This window comes from Somniosus microcephalus, chromosome 4, assembly GCF_052327205.1.
Source record: "Somniosus microcephalus isolate GS21.2 chromosome 4, FLI_Smic_1.0, whole genome shotgun sequence".
NCBI classification, from domain to species: domain Eukaryota; kingdom Metazoa; phylum Chordata; class Chondrichthyes; order Squaliformes; family Somniosidae; genus Somniosus; species Somniosus microcephalus.
Window position 1 is genome coordinate 191,095,351 of NC_140990.1, and position 24,037 is coordinate 191,119,387.

Genomic DNA, 24,037 nt, shown 5'->3' on the forward strand with positions numbered 1-24,037 from the left:
GGCATATTTTATGTAGAAATAGAGTGAGGCACTGAAGATCAATATTCTACTAATACACCAATGTGTGGAGGAGATCTTAATAAGGGTTCATCAGTGGCCCTCTCCAGAACACTTGTCAATGATGAACACAATCACTTTGATATGTTCAGTTCTATCGTGAATGATGTGCAGGATACATCAACTCCATTGTACCTCGACAGTGCGTGTCACTCTGAATGGACTGAACAATGGGAGGGGGCCAGGTCTCTTCAATAACCAGATTGATACAAGAGTCATACTGCTGATTCTATCTAAAATGGTAAGTACGGGGCCTCAGTGTAAGGTGTCACCACTGAACATGTGTATCATCAGCAAGGACCTGTGCTAAACTTTTCTTTACTTGCAAACAGTAAAAGATCTGGCGTTGTAGCTTTAGGATGGTACTTGTGGTTGTGTAGAAACAGACACAATGAAATCACTGCCAAGTACTTTGTAAGCCAACAAAGGGAATATGTGACACTATCAACCCAAGATGATGTGGCCTGCTTTTATATATATATAAAAAAATCTAACTATGAGGCAGTGTGATGGCACAATGTAAGGGCTGGGCACAAGTTGGATTCTCTGGGAGAGTCAGTCTTCAACCCGCTGTCCCCCCCGCCCTGCCTCCCGCCCACCTCCCCCCAAAGTAATTCTTCTGCATCATAGAATCATAGAAAGTTACAGCACGGAAGGAGGCCATTTCGGCCCATCGTGTCCGCGCCGGCCAACAAAGAGCTATCCAACCTAATCCCACTTCCCAGCTCTTGGTCCGTAGCCCAGCAGGTTACAGCATCCCAAGTGCACATCCAGGTACTTTTTAAATGTGGTTAGGGTTCCTGCCTCTACCACCCTTTCAGGCAGTGAGTTCCAGACCCCCACAACCCTCTAGGTGAAGAAATTTCCCCTCAAATCCCCTCTAAACCTTCCACCAATTACTTTAAATCTGTGCCCCCTGGTTTTTGACCCCTCTGCTAAGGGAAATAAGTCCTTTCTATCCACTTTATCTAGGCCCCTCATAATTTTATACACCTCAATAAGGTCTCCCCTCAGCCTCCTCTGTTCCAAGGAAAACAAACCCAGCCTATCCAGTCTTTCCTCACAGCTAAGATTCTCCACTCCCAGCAACTTCCTTGTAAATCTCCTCTGTACCCTCTCTAGCGCAATCACATCGTTCCTGTAATGTGGTGACCAGAACTGCACGCAGTACTCTGGCTGAGGCCTAACTAGTGTTTTATACAGTTGAAGCATAACCCCCCTGCTCTTGTATTCTATGCCACGGTTAATAAAGGCAAGCATTCCGTATGCCTTCTTAACCACCTTATCTACCTGGCCTGCTACCTTCAGGGATCTGTGGACATGCACTCCAAGGTTCCTTTGTTCCTCTACACTATTCAGTGTCCTGTAGGAGTCTACGTACTCCTAGCAAAAAATACTGAACTCGGAGAGGTTCAACAGAAAAGGTTTAATTGTTGAGACTGCATGTTGAACACAAAATGGCATCAGAGCCTACACCAAGTCCGACTGCCTTTCATCAGTCCACAGCTTCGACTGCTCCTCCCCCGCTCTGGGCTTAACTATGTTGCAGATCGAGTTTCTTAAAGGTGTGATCCTTCTTAAAGGCATGACACCTGATTTATAGTCTACGGACCAAAAAGCGGATTGTGTCCTTTCTGTGATCGGTACGCCACACAGCTCCCCCCAGAATCCGCTAGTAGGGAGTGTACGAACCGGCGTGGCGGCTTGATGGCACGGCCGGAACGGCTCTTGGCGGTTGGTGTCGGGAGCGGGGCGGTCGGACGCGTCGAGCTCTTAGGCGGTCTGCCCCGCGGTGGGGGTTGGCCCACTTGAACGGGTTCGTCGGGCTCTAGGTGCGCCAGCTTGAGCCGGTCGACCAACACCTTGTCAGTTCTGCCGCCCATTTCGAGGAGAAAGAACTTGTTCCCGGTCTGGAGTACCTTGTAGGGTCCGTCGTATGGGGGCCGTAGAGTTCCTCGGTGGGCGTCATGGTGCACAAAAACAAATTTGGCCATGTGCAGGCTAGGTGCTACGCGGGTTGCTGGTTCGCCATGCCGGCCGGTGGGTACCAGAGCGAACTGTTGTGCTCGGTTGGCGAAAGCGCGGCGTTGCTGGGCAGCCGACCAGGGGGTCGTGGCAGTGGGCAGGAACTCTCCAGGTACGCGTAGCGGCTGGCCGTACACGAGTTCCGCCGCCGAGGCTTGCAGGTCTTCCTTGACCGCGGAGCGTAAGCCAAGTAGCACCCACGGGAGGCGGTCGATCCAAGCCTCGTCCTCAAGGCTGGCGCAGAGGGATGCCTTCATGGACCTGTGGAATCGCTCGCACAGTCCGTTGGCTTGGGGGTGGTAAGCCGTGGTGCGGTGAACGGCCACACCGAGGTTTCGGGCGATGGCGGCCCACAGATCAGAGGTGAACTGCGGGCCTCTATCTGACGTCATGTCGGAGGGGACGCCGAACCGAGCGACCCAGGTACCGATGAACGCCCTCGCGATGTCGGCGGTGGTGGTGGACGTCAGTGGAATGGCCTCGGGCCAGCGGGTGGTACGGTCCACGATTGTCAGCAGGTGCGTGTGACCTTGCGATGGCGGCAGGGGGCCGACGAGGTAGATGTGGACGTGGTCAAACCTTCTTTCTGGCACGGTGACCTCCTCGAGTGGGGCTTTGATGTGCTGGTGGATTTTGGCACGCTGGCAAGCTATGCAGGATCTGGACCAGACACGCACATCTTTGCGCAGGCCGCGCCAGACAAATCGGTTGGCCACCAGTCTAATGGACGCGCGGGTGCCGAGGTGTGAGAGGCCGTGGATGATGTCGAACACCCGTTTTCGCCAGGACGCCGGGACTCCGGGCGGGGTTGCGCCAAGGAGGAGTCGCATTTGACTGTGACGGCGGACGGGCCGCAGGTGACGTCGGTCAGTCGCAGCCCTGGGAGGGTTGTGGGCACGGAGAGCAGATCGGGGTCGGTGCGTTGCTCCGCTGCCAGTTGCGCATAGTCCACTGCCAGGTGGGCGCCGTGGACGACGGGATAGGCAGTCGGCCACCACGTTGTCTCGACCCGAGACGTGCCGGATGTCCGTGGTGAATTCGGACACCGCGGCGAGCTGGCTTTGTTGCCTGGCTGACCACGGGTCCGCAGATTTCGCCATCGCGAATGTCAGGGGTTTGTGGTCGACAAACGCGGTGAAGGGGCGGCCCTCCAGAAGAAATCTAAAATGGCGGACTGCCAGGTACAGTGCGAGGAGCTCGCGGTCAAAGGCGCTGTATTTGGCCTCCGGGGGGCGCAGTTGGCGGCTGAAAAAGGCCAGCGGTTCCCAGGCCACGTCGACCCACTGTTCGTACACGGCGCCGACCGCGTGGTCGGAGGCGTCCGTGGTGAGGGCCACCCTGGCGTTGGGCTGTGGGTGAGCGAGCATGGTGGCGTCGGCGAGCGCCTTTTTGGTCGAGTCGAAAGCGGTCAACATGCCCGCCGACCACTCGATCGCCATTCTGTCTTTCTTACCCCAGAGGGCTTCGTATAGGGGCCGCATGAGGGAGGCCGCTCCGGGAATGAAGCGGTTGTAAAAGTTGATCATCCCCAAGAACTCCTGGAGGCCTTTGATGGTGGTAGGCCGGGGGAACTGCTGGACGGCTTGCGCCTTGGCGGGCAGGGGAATGGCTCCGTCCTGCGTGATGTGGTGGCCGAGGAATTCGATCCTGCTGAGGCCGAATTGGCACTTGGCTGGGCTGATGATGAGCCCGTGCTCACTGAGCCACTGGAACAGGGTGCGGAGGTGCTCGATGTGTTCCTGCTTGGAGGAACTAGCTACTAGGATGTCATCCAGGTAGACAAAGAGGAACTTCAGGTCCCGGGGGACCGAGTCCATGAGCCGCTGGAAGGCCTGGGCCGCGTTTTTGAGGCCGAAGGGCATTCGGAGGAACTCGAATAGCCCAAAAGGGGTGATTATGGCCGTCTTGGGAACGTCCGTGGGGTGGACTGGCACCTGATGGTAACCGCGCACCAGCTAGACTTTGGAGAAGACTGAGCGGCCGGCCAGTCTAGCCGAGAAGTCTTGAATGTGCGGTATGGGGTGGTGGCGTCGTTTAGGCGCCGGTAGTCCCCGCAGGGGCGCCATCCCCTGTCGGGTTTGGTGACGATGTGGAGTGGGGAGGCCCAGAGGCTGTTGGAGCGGCGGATGATGCCGAGCTGTTCCACTGTGGCGAACTCGGCCCGCGCGATCTCCAGCTTGGCCGGGTCCAGCCTGCGGGCGTGGGCATACACCGGTGGGCCTGTGGTGGGGATGAAGTGTTCTAACCCGTGCTTAGCAACTTTCGTGGAGAAGGTCGGGTTGGTGAGGGCTGGGAACTCAGCCAGGAATGCTGAGTAGTCGTCCGTTGAGCGGGCACGGCACTGCCACGCCATTTCGGCGGGTTGGGGGGGCCATGGCGCCCGGGATAGGTGACATGGTGTTCATGTCCACGAGGCGGCGCCGAGGCATGTCGACCAACAGGCCGTGGGCGCACAGGAAATCTGCACCGAGGAGCGGGGAGAGCACCTTGGCGGTGATAAACTCCCAGTGGTAGCGGCGGCCTGCGAGGTCGATGGTGACGGTGCGGGTGCCGTACGTCCGGATGTCGGTGCCGTTGGCAGCAGCCAGCGCAGGGCCGCGGCCGCCTCACTGGATCTCGAGGGCGGATGCGGGGATGATGCTGCGCTGCGCGCCCGTGTCGCATAGGAAACGGCGTCCGGAGGCACTGTCCGTAATGTACAGCAGCGCGCCTGCTTGCCCCACGGCCATCGTGTAGGCCGGTGTGGGGGCGGTTGGAAACGTGCAGGGATGGCTGCAGCGGCGTGCCCGTGCGCCGAACCGGGTATGGAAGTAGCAGTAGCCCTGGGTCGGAGGGCTTGGGGGACCTGGGGGCCTGGGGGGCCTCGTGGCCGAGCTGTGTGGCCGCGCGATAGAGGGTGGAGCGCGCGCCGATGCTGCGGAGGCCAGGTCGGGGGTGACGACGTGGTTGGAGCCGGCGGACAGGAGCTTATCGGCTTCGTCGGCCAGGGCCTCGAGGTCCGTGAGGCTGGACGCCACGATCGCCGGGCGGATGCTGGGAGGTAGTTGGCGGATAAAGAGCATGCGGAAGAGGGAGCCGGGCGATTTCTTGTCGGTCAGAGCAAGCATGTGTGAGAGCAAGTCTGACGGCGTGGAGTCACCGAGGCCCGGGAGGTCGAGGAGGTGGCAGTTGCGCAAAAATTGGGAGGCTGTGCATTTTTTAAGGAGCGCGGCCTTGAGATGTGCGTACTTGCCTTCCTCCGAAGGGTGTTGTAGTGTTGTCCAGACTTTCGTGATTGTGGAGCTGCCCAGGGAGGCGAGGAGGCAGTCGTACATCGTCGCGTCGGCGGTGATGCCGCGGAGTCGGAATTGCGATTCGGCTTGAAGGAACCAGGCGGTGGCTAGGTTCTCCCAGAACTCCGGCAGCTTCACAGAAACTGCGTTTGTGTCAGCCATGGTTACGCTTGGGAGTCGTCCTGAGCGTCGGGGTCACCAATGTAGGAGTCTACGTACTCCTAGCAAAAAATACTGAACTCAGAGAGGTTCAACAGAAAAGCTTTAATTGTTGAGACTGCATGTTGAACACAAAATGGCGTCAGAGCCTACACCAAGTCCGACTGCCTTTCATCAGTCCAGAGCTTCGACTGCTCCTCCCCTGCTCTGGGCTTAACTATGTTGCAGATCGAGTTACTTAAAGGTGTGATCCTTCTTAAAGGCATGACACCTGATTTATAGTCTACGGACCGAAAAGCGGATTGTGTCCTTTCTGTGATCGGTACGCCACAGTCCTATCATTTAACGTGTATTTCTTTTCCTTGTTAGTCCTCCCCAAATGCATCACCTCACACTTCTGATTGAATTCCATTTGTCAATGTTCTGCCCACCTGACCAATTTATTGATATCTTCCTGCAGTCTACAGCTTCCTTCTTCATAGAGTCATAGAGTTATACAGCACAGAAAGAGGCCCTTCGGCCCATTGCGTCCGCGCCGGCCATCAAGCCCTGTCTAATCTAATCCCATTTTCCAGCATTTGGTCCATACCCTTGTATGCTATGGCATTTCAAGTGCTCATCCAAATGCTTCTTGAATGTTGTGATGGTTCCTGCCTCTACCACCCTTTCAGGCAGTGAGTTCCAGATTCCAACCACCCTCTGGGTGAAAAAGTTTTTCCTCAAATCCCCTCTAAACCTCCTGCCCCTTACCTTGAATCTATGCCCCCTTGTTATTGACCCCTCTACTAAGGGGAAAAGTTCCTTTCTATTTACCCTATCTATGCCCCTCATAATTTTGTATACCTCAATCAGGTCCCCCCTCAGCCTTCTCTGCTCCAAGGAAAACAACCCCAGCCTGTCCAGTCTTTCTTCATAGCTGAAGCGCTCCAGCCCAGGTAACATCCTGGTAAATCTCTTCTGCACCCTCTCCAAAGCAATCACATCCTTCCTATAGTGTGGCGACCAGAACTGCACACAGTACTCCAGCTGTGGCCTAACCAGCGTTTTGTACAGCTCCATCATAACCTCCCAGCTCTTATATTCTATGCCTCAGCTAATGAAGGCAAGTATCCCATATGCCTTTTTAACCACCTTATCCACCTGTTCTGCTGCCTTCAGGGATCTATGTACATGCACACCAAGCTCCCTCTGATACTCTGTCTTTCCTAGGGTCTTACCATTCATTGTGTATTCCCTTGCCTTGTTAGTCCCTCCAAAATGCATCACCTCACACTTTTCAGGGTTAAATTCCATTTGCCACTGTTCCGCCCATCTGACCAACCCATCTATATCGTCCTGCAGACTGAGGCTACCCTCCTCGCTATTTACCACCCCACCAATTTTCGTGTCATCTGCGAACTTACTGATCATACCTTTTACATTCACATCCAAATCATTAATGTAGACCACAAACAGCAAGGGACCCAGCACTGATCCCTGCGGTACCCCACTGGACACAGGCTTCCAGTCACAAAAACAACCTTCGACCATCACCCTCTGCCTTCTGCCACTAAGCCAGTTTTGGATCCAATGTGCCAAGGCACCCTGGATCCTATGGGCTCTTACCTTCCTGACCAGTCTCCTATGTGGGACTTTATCAAAAGCCTTACTGAAATCCATGTAAACCACATCCACTGCACTACCCTCATCCACACACCTAGTCACCCCCTTGAAAAATTCAATCAAATTGGTCAGACATGATCTTCCCTTGACAAAGCCATGCTGGCTATCCCTAATTAATCCTTGCCTCTCCAAGTGGAGACTAATTCTGTCCCTCAGAATTTTTTCCAATAATTTCCCTACCACTGATGTTAGGCTCACTGGCCTGTAATTCCCTGGTTTATCCCCACTACCCTTCTTGAATAATGGTGCTACGTTAGCTGTTCTCCAGTCCTCTGGCACATCCCCTGTGGCCAGAGAGGTTCTGAAAATTTGTGTCAGAGCCCCTACAATCTCCTCCTTTGCCTCACATAGTAGCCTGGGATACATCTCGTCCGGGCCTGGTGATTTATCCACTTTTAAGCCTGCTAAAACTGCTAGTACCTCCTCCCTCTCGATGCTAATATGTTCAAGTATATCACAGTCCCCCTGCCCGATTTCTATGTCCACATCATCCTTCTCCATAGTGAACACAGATGCAAAAAATTCATTTAAAACCCCACCTACATCGTCTGGCTCTACACACAGCTTGCCACTTTGGTCCCTAATGGGCCCTACTATTTCCCTAGTTATCCTCTTGCCCTTAATATACTTATAAAACACCTTAGGATTTTCCTTTATATTGCTCGCCAGTGTTATTTCATGGCCCCTCCTCGCTCTCCTAATTTCTTTTTTAAGTATCCCCCTGCACTTTTTATACTCCTCTAGGGCTTCCTCTGTCTTTAGTCCTTTGTATCTGCCAAAAGCCCCCCTTTTTTTCCTAATCCATTCTCGTATATCCCTTGACATCCAAGGTTCTCTGGGCTTGTTGGTCCCACCCTTGACCTTTACGGGAACATGTTGCCATTGTACTCTCTCAATTTCCTTTCTGAAAGACTCCCATTGCTCCGATCTGGATTTTCCTTCAAGTAGCTGATCCCAGTCCACATTGGCAAGATCCTGCCTTATCATATTAAAATCGTCCTTCCCCCAATTTAGAACCTTTATTTCCGGTCCATTCTTGTCCTTTTCCATGACTACCTTAAATCCCACCGAATTATGGTCACTGTCACCAAAGTGCTCACCTACTAACACATCTACCACTTGCCCGGCCACATTCCCTAGAATTAGGTCCAGTACCGCCCCCTCTCTTGTAGGACTTTCTACATGCTGGCTCAAAAAGCTCTCCTGGATGCACTTTAAGAATTCTGCACCCTCTAAGCCTTTCACACTCTGACTATCCCAGTTAATATTGGGGAAGTTGAAATCCCCCACTATTATTACCCTATTATTTGCACACTTCTCTGAGATTTGCCTACATATCTGTTCCTCTATCTCCCCCTGATGGTTTGGGGGCCTATAGTACACTCCCAGCAAAGTGCTTGCCCCCTTTTTGTTTTTAAGTTCAACCCATATGGCCTCATTAGAGGAACCTGTTAATATATCATCCCTCCTTACAGCAGTAATTGACTCCTTAATTAATATTGCAACACCCCCTCCTCTTTTACCCCCCCCCCCTCTGTCTCGCCTGAAGATTCTATACCCCGGAATATTGAGCTGCCAGTCTTGCCCCTCCCTCAACCATGTCTCCGTGATAGCAACAATATCATACTCCCATGTGTTCATCAACAACTTCAGTTCATCCACCTTATTCGCAAGACTCCTTGCATTAAAATAAATGCCATTCAGCCTTGCCCTACTGCCTTGTGCCGCTACATATTTGCTCTGCCTTCCAGTCTGACTTGTTTTTTCCTCTATATTTAGCAGTACATCACCCCCTATTATAGCTCCACTCTGTATCCCATCCCCATGCCAAGTTAGTTTAAATCCCCCCGAACAGTGCTCGCAAACCTCCCCGCAAGGATATTTGTCCCGTTCTGGTTCAGGTGCAACCTGTCCGACTTGTACAAGTCCCACCTTCCCCAGAAGCAGACCCAGTGATCCAGGAAACTAAAGCCCTCCCTCCTGCACCAACTCTTCAGCCACGCATTCATCTGCTCTATCCTTCTATTCCTATACTCACTAGCACGTGGCACCGGGAGTAATCCAGAGATTACAACCTTTGAGGTCCTGCTCTTTAATCTGCTACCTAGCTCCCTAAATTCTTGCTGCAGGACCTCATCCCTCTTCCTACCCATGTCGTTGGTCCCAATGTGAACCACGACCTCTGACTGTTCACCCTCCCCCTTCAGAATGCCCTGCAGCCGTTCAGTGACATCCTTGACCCTGGCACCAGGGAGGCAACAAACCATCCTGGAGTCACGTCTATGGCCACAGAAACACCTATCTGTTCCCCTTACGATAGAATCCCCTACCACTATTGCTCTCCCACTCTTTTTCCTCCCTTCCTGAGCAGCAGAAGCACCCCTGGTGCCAGGAAGTTGGCTGCTGCTGCCTTCCTCTGGTAAGTCATCCCCCTCAACAGTATCCAAATCGGTATACCTGTTTGAGAGGGGGATGGCCACAGGGGTCCCCTGCACTACCTGCCTGCCTCTACTGCTCTGCCTGATGGTCACCCATTTCCCTTCTGCCTGTGCAGCCCTTACCTGCGGTGTGACCAACTCACTAAAGTATGATAGCAAAATACTGCGGATGTTGGAAATCTGAAACAACAACAGAAAATGCTGGAAAAACTCAACAGGTCAGGCAACATCCGTGGACAGAAATTTGAGTTGACGTTTTGGGTCAAATGTCAACTCAAATTTCTGTCCACGGATGTTGCCTGACCTGCTGAGTTTTTCCAGCATTTTCTGTTGTTGTTTCACTAAAGTATGAACCACACAGCCGACTTTAGTATCATCTGCAAACTTTTTAATCATACCCCCTATATTCAAGTCTAGATCATTGATATATACCACAAAAAGCAATTATCTTGGCACCCAAGTAGCATTAGTGAAGTGTTGGCAGCAAATCAATCAGTCCCTCTCTGGACCATAATTGTTAAGTGACACAGGGAGATGAGTGAGGCAGAGGAAATAGAGTTTTCCTACCTTCATGATACACTGCATCAAATTATGATTATATTGGTTTGGGAATTAATGAATTAACTAATTTGGACTTGACATATAAAAATGGGGCAATGACTATCTCCATAACCAAGCCTGCAATTAGTAAGTGACAAGCGATATGTTCCATTTATAACACCTGTTGGTTTATAAGATTTCTCTTTCTTGAATGTGGGCAGGCCAAACAGTGGCATGAAACACCCTGCCCCACACTCACCATTGTTCCTGCCCATATCTGGTTCGACGCTCTTCTCCCCGAAACACATTAGCTGATCTCGGGCGGTGCATTTGATCACTGCTGCCCCGAACTAGGGAGGGGAAAAATCAGCCAGGGTTTCTGTTCCTAATTGTTCTCTAATGATCCTTGTTGGAGCGTACTTGTTGTGAGAGTACAGAAGCAGTCAAAAAGTCTGCTGACACTGGTTGGATTGACTCACCCAACAATGGTCTCTTGGGCAAGGTACCAGAGGACAGTCAGTGCTTTAGTGTATGGCAATGGCTTCAGGAGAGAAGGGGAAGGACTGGGGAAAAAAAGGTACCCCACAAATCTGAAAGCACTAAAGGGATATTTTTGTGTGTTTTTTTGCCTCAGAGGAATCCATCCTTCTCACTATGAACTCACTTTACTGTTAACATGACTTATTTAATGTGATATTATTCACATCGCTATTACAAATAGATGATACTGAATGAAGACCATCTCATAGAATTTATACCCACACATGGAGCAACCAGAGGGAGTCACTGCCATCCAAAACTCTGCTGCCCATATCCTAACTTGCACCAAGTCCCGTTCACCCATTACTCCTGTTCTCGCCGACCTACATTGGCACCTGGTCCGGCAATGCCTCAAATTTAAAATTCTCATCCTCATTTGCAAATTCCTCCCATGTCACTTTTCAAAGAAGAGCAGGGGAGTTGTCCAACTAAAAACAGATTATTTGGACATTTACCTCATTGCAGCTTGTGGGAGCTTGCTGAGCGCAAATTAGCTGCCATGTTTCCATACATTACAACAGTGACCACACTTCAAAAGTACTTCATTGGAGGTAAAGCGTTTTGGGACGTCCTGAGGTGGTGAAAGGTGCTTTATAAATGTAAGTTAATTCCTTCTTTGACATTGTAAATGTGAAAGACTGCTGTGAATGGTTCTGGTGATGTCGCTGCAAACTGGCAGAGGGCATGCATTCTCAATGATGACATCTCTAAAATGCAAAATAAAACTAAGATTATAACTTCTGATTAGAAGAGGTGATTTAATTGTTGTAATATTGGGAGGGTGAATTTATGCATTTCCCTCACTCCTTGTTAGGAATCAAATTCTATGTCAGTTTACCTCGTGATGGGACTCCCCCCTTCCAACTCCCCTCCTGAGTGACTTCACCCCCAGTGGCAGCACCAGGACCACCTTAAATAGTCTCCTCCTTCACCGCGGCTCCTTTTCCGGGAGTGGAGCGGGGTTGGAGCCAATGATGTCAGGCCAATTGGTTTTAGCCCAGCCCAGGGAAGGGAAGGGGGAAGAGAGAAGGAGAGAGACAGACACACACGTACACAGACGTAGAGAGAAAAGTTCGTGGTAGCGGTGGGAGAGAGAAAGGAAGACTCCGGGACACATTGTGGATTGTTTGGGGACGTTTGCCAGAACGGAGCCAGCGAGCGACCGATCGAGTTAAAGAGGGGAATACAAGAGTTGGGATCTGGCCATTGCCGACAGCGCAGTTTGAGAACCCACAGATCCTGCGATCTTGCTTAACCGGAGTGGCGCTGGGATCCGGGACACAGCTGGGTCATCGCGGCTCTGTAAAGGGGCTCGGAGTCACTTTTGGGCTGGGGATTTCCTTGTTAACTCTGTGGACAGATATTTATCCCTGTCCCTTTGGAGACATTTGCCGACAACATGCTAAGCGCTGGCGGTATATACGCCGTGAAAAAGAGAAAGAAACCCGTGCAGAAGAGGTAAGGATCGGAGCCGCGGAGAGTCACAGACTTGGAGTTCATTTAAACAACTTGTAGTTAAGCGGGAGCCCGGCTTTAGTCATAGCTTTTCACCATTGTTTGTGTGCTTCTGAGAAAATCTGACTCATTTGTGTTTTTTTCCCTCCTTATTAAAAAAAATATATAATTAGCCCCAAACCACCTCCTGTCGACGGAGTGAAGTCGAATCCGTCCAAAAGGCACAGGGATCGGTTGAATTGTGAACTGGACAAGCTGACCAGCCTCCTGCCCTTCAACGAGGATGTCCGAGCCAGACTGGACAAACTGTCGGTGCTGCGCCTGAGCGTGGGCTATCTGAAAGCTAAGAGCTTCTTCAACGGTAAGAGGAGATCGATTAAACACACACAGACACGGACACACAGACAGACAGACACGGAGACACAGGTACACAGACACAGGTACACAGACACGGACACAGAAACATGTAGACACAGAATCACACACCCATACACAGACACATACAGACAAACATGCCAGTGTCAGGACCGCCGTGTCTATTTCACGTGAGTGTGCAGCATTGCGTGTGTGTCACGGGCTGGAGAGTAAGCGGCTGCGTTTCAATTCTGCTTCATAAAACCCTAATTCAGCACAGACCAGGGATCAAACACACTTACATTTTTGGCAGGGGCTCCAGAATGTGCAGCATTTTGCACATTACAGAGTGTACATTTCATCCTGTGTGTGCATTTACAGACTGTGTGTGGGAGGTGGGAGCTGTATCAGTGTATACTTCACAGAGGCTGAATATCATAGACTGGATTGTGTACAGCTCTGCAGACCAGAGTGTGAGGAACTTTGTGTATATATCAGAGTAGAGAGTGCAGCCGTATCTAGGATCACAGCACTATTGCCCGAGGTTAATGCTGTACCGTTTTAACCCCTCAAAGTTTCAGGCTGTTTTCCCCTCACTTGGCGAGCAGTGAGTTTGTACATTAAAGCGGATCTGCTATAAAATGCAATCGGGTGTCACTTGAGGGTCACCAAAGGCTGGTTGAACGAGTGTGTGTGTCCGGGCATTTCTCTCGGGTCAAGTGCTGCCTGGATTCATACGGTGGATATGTTTTGAGTTGAATTGGTGCCTGAGATCACGAACGCATTGCATCCCCACCCACCTTGGAGCAGTGAGGAAGCACCGAGTCAGTGACATAACAATGTTAACTTTGTTGTTGTGAAGAACTCCATCCTGTCTGGATGTGACCTGTCCTCGTGTTTCCTAGTTGTGGTTCTTTCATTCAAACTTGCAAAATATCCCGGACCTCCCAGCCTGAAACTTCCTGCCTTCTGTTATCCCTCTCGACTCTTTCCTCCCTCCACCAACCCCCACCTACCGAATAAAAAATAGTTCTATCTGTGTCATACACAATGTACACCAAGGCAGTTCATGCTGGGTAATGTACGTGTTCACTTTGAATTCTTGCTGTGTAGAGATACACAATGCAGCATTAGCTCCTATTTGTGAGTTTACAGTGTATTGGAGATTATTTAATACCGATTAGTGTTGAAAAGACATAACTTGTATAAAATAAAGGCCTTATTCCATATATGGGTAATTTATTCAGCATCTGAATCTCACAGATTTTAACCGTTAACCTGCTAACTCGGGATTGATTTCTGCTCAACCCAACCATTTATATTTCCACAGTCAAAAAGCTGTTCTGTGGTATTGCACTTTTCATGCTTGAGGAGAACCGTAAACCCATTCAACATTGTAAATCATCTGTGGGATAGCAAAATACTGCAGATGCTGGAAATCCGAAATCATCTGTGGGTTTTTTTTTGTTTTGTTTTTGGTACCAAGATCCCTGTTTTTGCAAGTGGTGCTGTACCCCAGCAAGAGTCAGACAGGTGGGAGAGAAAATTGGAAGGGGTGGGGTGGGCTGGCGGGGGGAGAATCACAATTGGACTTTATAAGTGAATAACTGAAGGTTATGCTGCTGTTTCAGTGTGTCACGTGAAGCAGGCCAGACTTTGTCCACATAGACTCGGTTTTCAATGATCTCTTATAAACAATGGATAACTAATTAAAAGGTTATTCCCTGTTCCCTCTCCCTCATAATTAATCTGCAGGAAGACTGGATGGTTGGTCAGATTCCCTTGGGGTAAGCAGCCCTGGAGACTGGGAAGTGGTGCAATGAAGGAATTTTTGACTCTTGACCTTTCACTGAATGCTGAACAGACTTAACGTTCCAGCCAATATATCCCTGAGGACAGTCCTAATGGGATGCTGATTGATGCTGGCGTCTGTCGGTCATAAGCCTGGGTGGCACTCAATGCTGAGGCTGAAAGTGGTTAGAATAAGCCTTCCACATTGTTTCAATTTAATTTTTCTGAGGTTAAAAACATTACCCGCCCCTTGTCCCCAGTCGGTAAGAAAAATGTCGTCATGTTTTCTGTTGGGCAGACTTCCAAGCACATGTTAAGTCTGGCGTGTGTTGAGCATTCCAAGACCAACTCTACTCTGGAAAACAAAGTTCATTTAAGCCAGCCTATTAATCTCTCCTACTTCATTTGAGTACAGGAGTAAAGAAGTCTTACTCCAGTTATATAGGGCCTTGGTGAGACCACACCTGGAGTACTGTGTACAATTTTGGTCTCCTTACCTAAGGAAGGATATACTTGCCATAGAGGGAGTGCAACGAACGTTCACGAGATTGATTCCTGGGATGGCGGGACTGTCGTATAAGAAGAGATTGAGTAAACTAGACCTGTATTCTCTTGAATTCTGAAGAATGAGAGGGGATCTCATTGACGCATACAAAATTATTACAGGGCTTGATAGGTTTCCCTTGGTTGGGGAGTCTAGAGCCAGGGGCCACAACCTCAGGATAAAGGGTAGGCCATTCAGGACTGAGATGAGAAGAAATTTCTTCAGAGGGTGGTGAATCTTTGGAATTCTCTACCCCAGAGGGCTGTGGAGGCTCAGTCATTGAGTATATTCAAGACAGAAGTCGATAGTTTTCTGACTAGTAAGGGCATCAAAGGATATGGAGATAAGGCCGGTGAATGGAATTGAGGCAGCAGATCAGCCATGACCTCATTGAATGGCGCAGCAGGCTCGAAGGGTTGAATGGCCAACTTCTGCTCCTATTTCTTATGTTCAGTGGATTCTGCTCCGATTTCTCTTCAAGCATAGCATGGCACCATGACCTGTACTCCCGCACTGCAGAGTGACAAATTATACAGGGGCAGTAGCGGAGGCCATCTGCCTGCCCTCTCAGCTGGGCTGTGGTGTATGATTCGGAGAGACCAAGAGGGCAAATGCACCAACAAGAGGCATCCCTTGTGTGGATCTGACTGGAAAGGGCAAGCTCTGATGACCAACCGCTCCACTGGGTGATGCTCCAGTGTCCAGTCATTGCAGTGAGTTGGGGAGATGGAAATATATCCAGTGCTCCCTGTTGGAAAATAGGATTGGGCTCAGCTGTGATGCTGCACATAGTCGAACATACTTACAACACTCACTGTCAAGGCTTGCGTATGAAGAATGGCCATTAGGGGAATGTAACAAAGGATTGTCTGTGCTGTGTAACTGTATTCCAGAATAAATCAGCACCATAAGGGAAGAGGGGAGAATGATGAGAATAACATTTGCATTAATAAACAAGACTGTGCATGCTGAGTCTTTGAGTATATTCAAGGCAGAGATAGATAGATTTTTGGACTCTAGGGGAATCAAGGGATATGGGGATCGGGCGGGAAAGTGGAGTTGAGGCCGATGATCATCCATGATCTCATTGAATGTCGGAGCAGGCTCGAGGGGCCATATGGCCTACTCCTGCTTCTATTTCTTACGTTCTTAAATAGGGCCATTGGTTTCTGATGACTGACTGAATGAATGAATAAGTCAAATTCTGCTTTTATTGCTTGAGTTTCTGTGGCGATTTGACCTTTTTGTTTTGGGGATTGCAGTCTGCGATTCCACTCATTTTGGGTAAAGAAAAAAAACGGCATTCCCGGCTGTGGGCTGACACTGGTGCAGTGACATCATTGCGGGCAGGAGCTGAAGGCTTTTCACCTGCAATGGCAGGTGAAGTCTTTCTCTTGGCATAGCTTAGTCTGTATCACCATCCTATTCCCCAGCACAATAAGCACAGGCACTTGGTATAAACTAAGTGGAAAGAAAAGGCTAGATTATGAAGGGTAGCAGTGAGTTTGAGGCAGTCTTGGTTCTGCAGGTATCTCTGGAAACTGGCTAGTATTATGATAACTGCGGACTTAAATTGCTGTTTGCACCTCACAAAATCCTTTTACTGTCCAGTATGGAAACAGTCACAGGTGTGTCATCTTTGCAAATTGGAAGATGTGGTTTTTTTTGCACATGAGGTGCTTTATTTACCTAAGCTCAGTGTTAGTAATTGTTAAACACTGGGAAGGACTTAACAACAAAAGGCGAATGTGGTGTTTGAACCATTTGGGAGGCTGTGCATTCACCATCATGCTATGGATTTGAAAATACTTAAAATCAACACACTGCTTTGATCAGAGAGTCTGAAGTAGGGACCTTGCCCACAGTACCAGTTTGAGAAATCAATCGCAGACAATTTTGATTCCCTTTAATGTCTGTTTGCAAGGGTAGCAGATGTGAGGGGACAGGTAGTGGATTGACCTTACTGATAGTGGTGTCACTCACAGGCTTAAGGAAGTCCGGTACCTGGGAGAAACTATTGCAGCCACATAAACGGCAGGGAAATTAACTGGGTTCAAACAAACATCCTTTTGGAAAAGTATGCCCTCCTCGTGTCATTTCTTTTTATGAAAGGGGAGGGCCCTGTTTTATTTGCTTATTTCCTGTCCCCCTATCTTCATAACTTTTTTCCTTGTCATTTGCGAGAATGCAACAATGCTAGTCACATTGAAATGCATCAAGTGTGTCGGTTACATGTGGCGTAGTCATTATGAAACTGATGCATGCCTTTTTCTATCTCCTCAAACAATAAAGCAAACTTCTCCGTGAAGACCCTGGGGGCAAAATTCGGTTGCTTTGCGCCTCCCATCATCGTCGTGCGCAGCGCCCCGCTCAGGCCCCAGCTGCAAACTTGGCTCGTGCCCCCTGACCTACCACCGGACGCTATGTCCGACAGGGTCAGGGAGGCGTACTTGCGGCCGGGGCGGCGATATTTAATGGGGAGGTGCCGGGCGGCCATTTTTTTTGTGGGCCACCTGCCAGCACCTGCCCCCTCTGCCCTCCTCCGGTGCCGGCTGCGATCCATCAGCCCGGCACTCCTCTTGAATGCCGGGCTCTTTTGCCAGCACCCTGCTCCCTGGTGGCCCAGCAGGGCCCCGGTTCGCGCTGCGCTAGGCCCCTCCCCTTTAATAAGGGGCGGGAGGTCCGCAGTACTGTGGCACTGCAGCACGTAGCACCGCGATATTGAACTGGAGCGCCCCAAGAGGGAGGGGGAGCGCGTCCAGTAGTTGCCCACCTCCTGCTTGGGGCGCTACCATTCAATTTCAGGCGCGGGGTTGCTAACGGTTTCGGGGTGCTAAAGTGGCGCCCCAGCAAAGTTAGTGCCCCAAAGGGGGCGCGATCCAATTTCCCCATGTTTTTTCAAAAGTAAACGTTTACGTGCCTTATAGGGGATGGGAGGAGTTAGTGAACTCGAGCAGCATGGAGTAAGGGAGCTGATTACATTGATTTGTATGGTACTCTTGGGGAGCCCACTCCAGAGGCTTGAGCACATAATCTAGGCTGACACTTCAGTACAGTACTGGGGGAGAGCTGCACTGTCTGAGGTGCCGTCTTTCACATGAAACATTAAACCGAGGTCCCGTCTGCCCTCTTGGGTGGATGTAAAAGATCCCCATGTATTTTCGAAGAAGAGCAGATAAGTTCTCCCCGGTGTCCTGGCCAATATTTATCCCTCAACCAACACCACTAAAAAACAACTATCTGGTTATTACCACATTGCTGTTTGTGGAAGCTTGTCGTGCGCAAATTGGCTGCCTCATAGAAACATAGAAACATAGAAGATAGGAGCAGGAGTAGGCCATTCGGCCCTTCGAGCCTGCTCCGCCATTCAATGAGATCATGGCTGATCATCCAAATTCAGTACCCAGTCCCTGCCTTCTCCCCATATCCCTTGATCCTCCAGAAATAGCCTTAAGAAATATATCCAACTCTTTCTTGAATATACTTAATGAACTGGCCTCCACCGCCCTCTGTTGTACATTACAACAGTGATTACACTTCAAAGGTACTTCATTGGTTGTAAAGCGCTTTGAGGTCCTGAGGTTGAGAAAGGCGCTATATAAATACAAGTCTTTCTTCTTTAGTGCACTTGATAGTCTTCCATGTTACATAGATGCGCGTCCAAAACCATTTTATGTGGGCGCAATTCATCCTAAACCTAGGGGCACTTTAGTGCTGGAATTATCTCAGTGTGTGTTTCACATTGCTTCTTCAGTCAGTGGGACTGACTTTCCAAATTGTTTCCTTCAATAGATGTAATTAGCACTCAGTAATTAAACACAAGATTATAAATATTGAATTTTAAATCAGCAGCAAACAAAGCAAAGGATGTTAGATTTGATCTTAGCTCTCTAACGTTCTGTGTTTTTCTTTTAAAGGGGGGTAGTAATAGCAAGACTTCCCCTGAAAGGAGGAAGCAGCTTGTAAGTCAGCTGACACAGTTAATTGTACAATGTGCTGTTTCACCTCGCCTGCTGTTTGAAGCAATGTTTATGCTGGGATGGTTTTTAGTTTATCGGTGTACAGACACTGCTGTGATGTAGTGATACAGGATGTTGGCTTTAATCACTCACCATAATCAGCCCACTGGATACTGCATCATACTTCTCAATCTTCCCGCGAGACAGAGTGAGACCTTGATATCCTGATGACCTAGAGGTAAATTTCAAAGGTCCCAGATTCAGTTGCCAGTTTGTGCTAAGTTTGTTCCTTGGGTTAGGGAAGAGAATTATCAGCCTGGCTCCCCACACCCACCCAGCGGGTGTCATCAGTGGGTTATTCAACATTGGAGAGGCACCACAACTGAGCCCAGTCCTGACCTCACCTAGCTTCCAAACAGTTGTGTTTCCAGCAGGGTGTAATGAACCGTCTCATCTCCATACCCACCTCCCCCACCCTCCTCCATAGCCCAGGCTTACTGATAATTTTAAGCAGCCCCACTGATGCTCTGACTGAGATCGGCTAACTCAGCAAACACGAGGAATTGATCCTGAAATCCCCCTGCTGTGTGGCTCAGCTGCTGGTCTTCTGGAGAACCCGATCAGTTCCAGTTTCATTTCAGCTGTCTCATAAAACTGATCAGATTCCAAGTTGTGCTGGTGTACTGCTGTGGGACAGACGCTTCAGAAACTCCACAGAATAGTTACGGCATTGGTCAAGGAAATAGCTGCGGAGAGCTTTAAAATTAGCGGGGGTGGGGGGGTGGAATGTGACCTGGTCAACATTTAGACACAGATTGATCAAGAGATTGCCACCATGCCCCCCCCCCACCACCCCATCCCCATGTGGAGCTACTTAATTTCGATTTGGTGCTAGTGGGGATTTCAATTCCTCTGTTTTCTCTCCTCCCCTCCTGAAGATGTTGACTTCTTGCTGGGGTTCTGGGGTATGATTTGGTACCTCACCCAAACGACCATGCCCAAAGAATAAACAGTGAACGTCAGCAAACTACTGACTGTGCTGGATTCAAACCCAGGTCGTTGAGGTAAATGGACAAACTGCCTGCCCATTGTGCCATGCCAACAACCAACACCCAACTTCCAATCCTTTTCCAAACAGGAAGGATGGCTGCTGTAAGTCTTCAGACTGTTGCCTGAGCTAGTGTAACCATATGGAAATCTCACTTGAACTGAAGTGTTGTGCACTTGCCTTGAGAAATCTAGAGACCTAAAGACAGATAGCATGGTGGAAACAATCCTCTTGCAAGATCCAGGCACAATATTTACACTGAGTTACTGATATTAGTTACATGAGGTCAGAGTTCAAATGCAGCAAGTGTGCATTCCTTTTAAAATTGTGGTTGGCTATGTTCTGAATTTTGTTGGAATGTTGTCAGTTAATTAGATGCACTTCCAATGCATACCTTGTTGCTAAATAAGGTCACTGATTTGTCTTCTGACTCATAACTAAGGAACTCGGAAGTCTGTTGGATACACATTCACTTGCTTGTTTTTTTTGTGTCTTTTTCAGTCTGTCTCTGTTTGTTTTTGGTTTCAAGTTCATTGCCTTTTTTTCCAATTGAAATGTAAAAGGAGAGACTGGAATTTGACCTAAGCCGAACAGTGGAGATTTCAGGCTCCTGACTGGCCATTTTGTTGTAGGCCGGACACGGGTTTAGCCTCCCAGCTACATAGATACATAGAAGATAGGAGCAGGAGTAGGCCATTCGGCCCTTCGTGCCTGCTCCGCCATTTAATGAGATCATGGCTGATCCTTTAATTCAGTATCCCGTCCCCGCCTTCTCTCCGTAACCCTTAACCCCTTTTGCCCGTAGAAATATATCTAATTCCCTCTTAAATATATTTAATGAGCTGGCATACACTGCCCTCTGTGGCAATGAGTTCCACAGGTTCACCACTCTCTGAGTGAAGAAATTCCCCCTCATCTCTGTCCTAAATGGTTTAGCCCTTATCCTTAAATTATGTCCTCTAGTTCTGTTCTCACCCGCCAAGGGAAACATTCCTTCTGCATCCAGTCTGTCTAGACCTGTCAGAATTTTATACACTTCTATGAGGTCCCCTCTCAATCTTCTAAACTCCAGTGTGTACATCCCTAAACTACATAGTCTCTCCTCATAGGTCATTCCCGCCATTCCTGGTATCAGCCTGGTGAATCGCCGCTGCACCCCCTCCATGGCAAGAACATCCTTCCTCAGATGAGGCGACCAAAACTGTACACAGTACTCGAGGTGTGGTCTCACCAGTGCCCTGTACAGCTGCAGCAAGGTATCCCTGTTCCTGTATTCTAACCCTTTTGCTATGAAGGCCAGCATACCGTTTGCCTTCTTGACCGCCTGTTGCACCTGCATGCTCGCCTTCAGTGACTGGTGTACAAGAACACCCAGGTCTCTCTGTACTTCCCCCTCTCCCAATCTATTGCCATTTAAATAATAATTTGCCCTCCCGTTCCTGCACCCAAGGTGGATAACTTCGCACTTGTCCACATTATAGTGCATCTGCCATTTATCCGCCCAATCGCCCAGTCTGTCCAAATCGCTCTGGAGCTTCCTGGTCTCTTCCTCTGAGCCCACCCCCCCTCCTAGTTTAGTGTCGTCTGCAAATTTGGAAATGCTGCATCCGACTCCCTGATCCAGGTCATTAATGTAAATTGTGAACAGCTGGGGGCCCAGGACAGATCCCTGTGGTACCCCACTTGTTACTGCCTGCCATTCAGAAAATGAGCCGTTTATTCCAACTCTCTGTTTTCTATCTGACAGCCAGTTCCCTATCCACGCCAAAACTTTCCCCTTTATCCCATGAGCCTCAATTTTCCATGCTAATCTTTTATGTGGGACCTTATCGAAGGCCTTTTGGAAGTCCAGGTACACCACATCTACTGGCTCTCCCCCATCTATTCTACCAGTTACTCCCTCAAAAAATTCCAATAGATTAGTCAAGCACGATTTACCCTTTGTAAATCCATGTTGACTCTGTCCTATCCTGTCCCCATTTGCTAAGTGCTCCGCTATTTCATCCTTAATGATGGACTCCAGCATTTTGCCCACAACTGATGTAAGGCTTACAGGTCTGTAATTACCTGCTTTTTCCCTACCCCCCTTTTTGAATAGTGGGGTAACGTTAGCTACCCTCCAATCCATCGGCACTGTTCCCGAGTCTAATGAATTCTGAAAAATCATCCTTAGTGCATCCGCTATCTCTAGGGCCACCTCCTTCAGTACCCTAGGATGCATGTTATCAGGCCCTGGGGATTTGTCCACCTTCAATCCCTTTAGCTTCCTTAACACCATATCCTTAGAGATATTGATTTGCGTCAGTTCCTCCTTTGCCAATGTCCCTATTTTTCCCGATATCCCAGGGAGGTTTTTTGTGTCTTCCTTCGTAAAGACTGACCCAAAGTATGCATTTAGTTGATCTGCCATTTCCTTATTTCCCATTATATATTCCCCCGTATCTGACTGCAATGGACCAACTTTGGTTTTCACCAGTCTTTTCCTTTTGATATACTTATAAAAGCTTTTGGAGTTAGTTTTTATATTTTCCGCCAGCTTGTTTTCGTAAGCTATTTTGCCCCTCTTGATTATGCCCTTTGCCCTCCTTTGCTCTATCTTAAACTGTTCCCAATCTTCCGCTCTGGCGCTTTTTTTGGCTATTTTATACGCCCTATCTTTGGATTTTATGCTGTCTCTAATTTCCCCTGTTATCCACGGTTGAGTCACCTTTTTAGATTTCCTTTTATGCCAGATTGGTATAAACAATTTTTGCAATTTTGTCATTCTATCTTTAAATGTTTGCCATTGTTTATCTACCTCCAGTCCTCCCAGGAACGTTGTCCAATCAGACCTACTCAGTTCCCGTCTCATGGCATCATAATTCCCCTTGTTTAAATTCAGGACCTTAGTCTCTGAGTCAATTTCTTCGCTCTCCATTTCGAGTGAGAAATCGATCATGTTATGATCGCTCTGACCCAAGGGTCCCCGTACAACAAGATTACTGATTAGTCCCTTCTCATTGCACAGTACCCAGTCCAATATAGCCTGTTCCCGAGTTGGTTCCTCGACATATTGATCCAGATAACCATCCCTCAAACACTCAAGGAATTCCTCCTCCTCATTATTTTTACTGATTAGGCTAGTCCAATCTATATGTAAGTTAAAGTCACCTATGATGACAGCTGTGCTCTTATTGCACGCTTCTCTAATTTCCCTCGTGATGCCCTCCCTAACCTCTATTTTACTATTTGGAGGCCTATATACCACTCCTATTAATGTTTTTCGCCCCTCGCTATTTCTTAGCTCCACCCATATAGATTCTGTATTAACTGAGTTAATATCCTTCCTTTCAATTGCATTTATCCCCTCTTTTACTAGCAATGCTACCCCTCCTCCCTTTCTTTTTTGTCGATCCTTCCTAAATACTGAATACCCCTGTATGTTAAGCTCCCAGCCCTGCTCACCCTGCAACCATGTTTCCGTAATCCCAATTAGATCATAATTATTAACCTCTATTTCCACAGCTAATTCATCTACCTTGTTCCTGATGCTTCTCGCATTAAGGTATAAAACCCTCAGGCTTTTTTTATGCTCACAATTTTTATGAATTAGTTTGGCCCTTCGTTTTTTGTTCCTCACCCTTTTACCATTTATTTCTGTCTGCCTTTCACTTTCCTCTATTTCACTACATAGGTTTCTAGCCCCCTGCCATACTAGTTTAAATGCTCCCGAACTGCTTTATCAAAAATTACCCCGAGAACATCAGTTCCATCTCTGCACAGGTGTAGACCGTCCCTTTTGTATAGGTCACACCTACCACAAAACTGGTTCCAATGCCTCAAAAATTTAAAACCCTCCCTCTTACACCACTGCTCAAGCCACGTATTTAGCCTAACTATCCTGTTCTCTGTACTCTTACTAGCACGTGGCACTGGTAGTAATCCAGAGATTACTACCTTCGAGGTCCTACTTTTTAGCTTGGCTCCTAACTCCCTAAATTCTACTTGTAGGACCTCTTCCCTTTTTTTAGCTACGTCGTTGGTACCAACATGTATCACGACAACTGGCTGTTCCCCCTCCCCCTCCAGAATGTTCTGCACCCGCGCCGAGACATCCTTGACCCTTGCACCAGGGAGGCAACATACCATCCTGGAGTCTCGGTCGCGACCACAGAAACCCCTATCTATTCCCCTTACAATCGAATCCCCTATTA

At 48.8% G+C, this 24,037-nt stretch overlaps 1 protein-coding gene across 4 annotated transcripts in view; it reads left to right on the forward strand.

The window, feature by feature from the left end:
* Positions 1-11,685: 11,685 nt before the first annotated feature.
* Positions 11,686-24,037, forward strand: part of LOC147120085 (aryl hydrocarbon receptor-like) — a 230,880-nt gene continuing 218,528 nt past the window's right edge. For 2 of the 4 annotated variants that reach the window (XM_085985645.1, XM_085985646.1), the window contains exons 1-2: positions 11,686-12,151; positions 12,322-12,509. In XM_085985645.1, the coding sequence (XP_085841771.1) occupies positions 12,093-12,151; positions 12,322-12,509 (247 nt within the window). In that variant the 5' untranslated portion in view covers positions 11,686-12,092. Of the gene's footprint in view, positions 12,152-12,321; positions 12,510-24,037 lie in introns of those variants that run through there. The other 2 variants (XM_085985644.1, XM_085985648.1) reach the window with 2 other exon arrangements.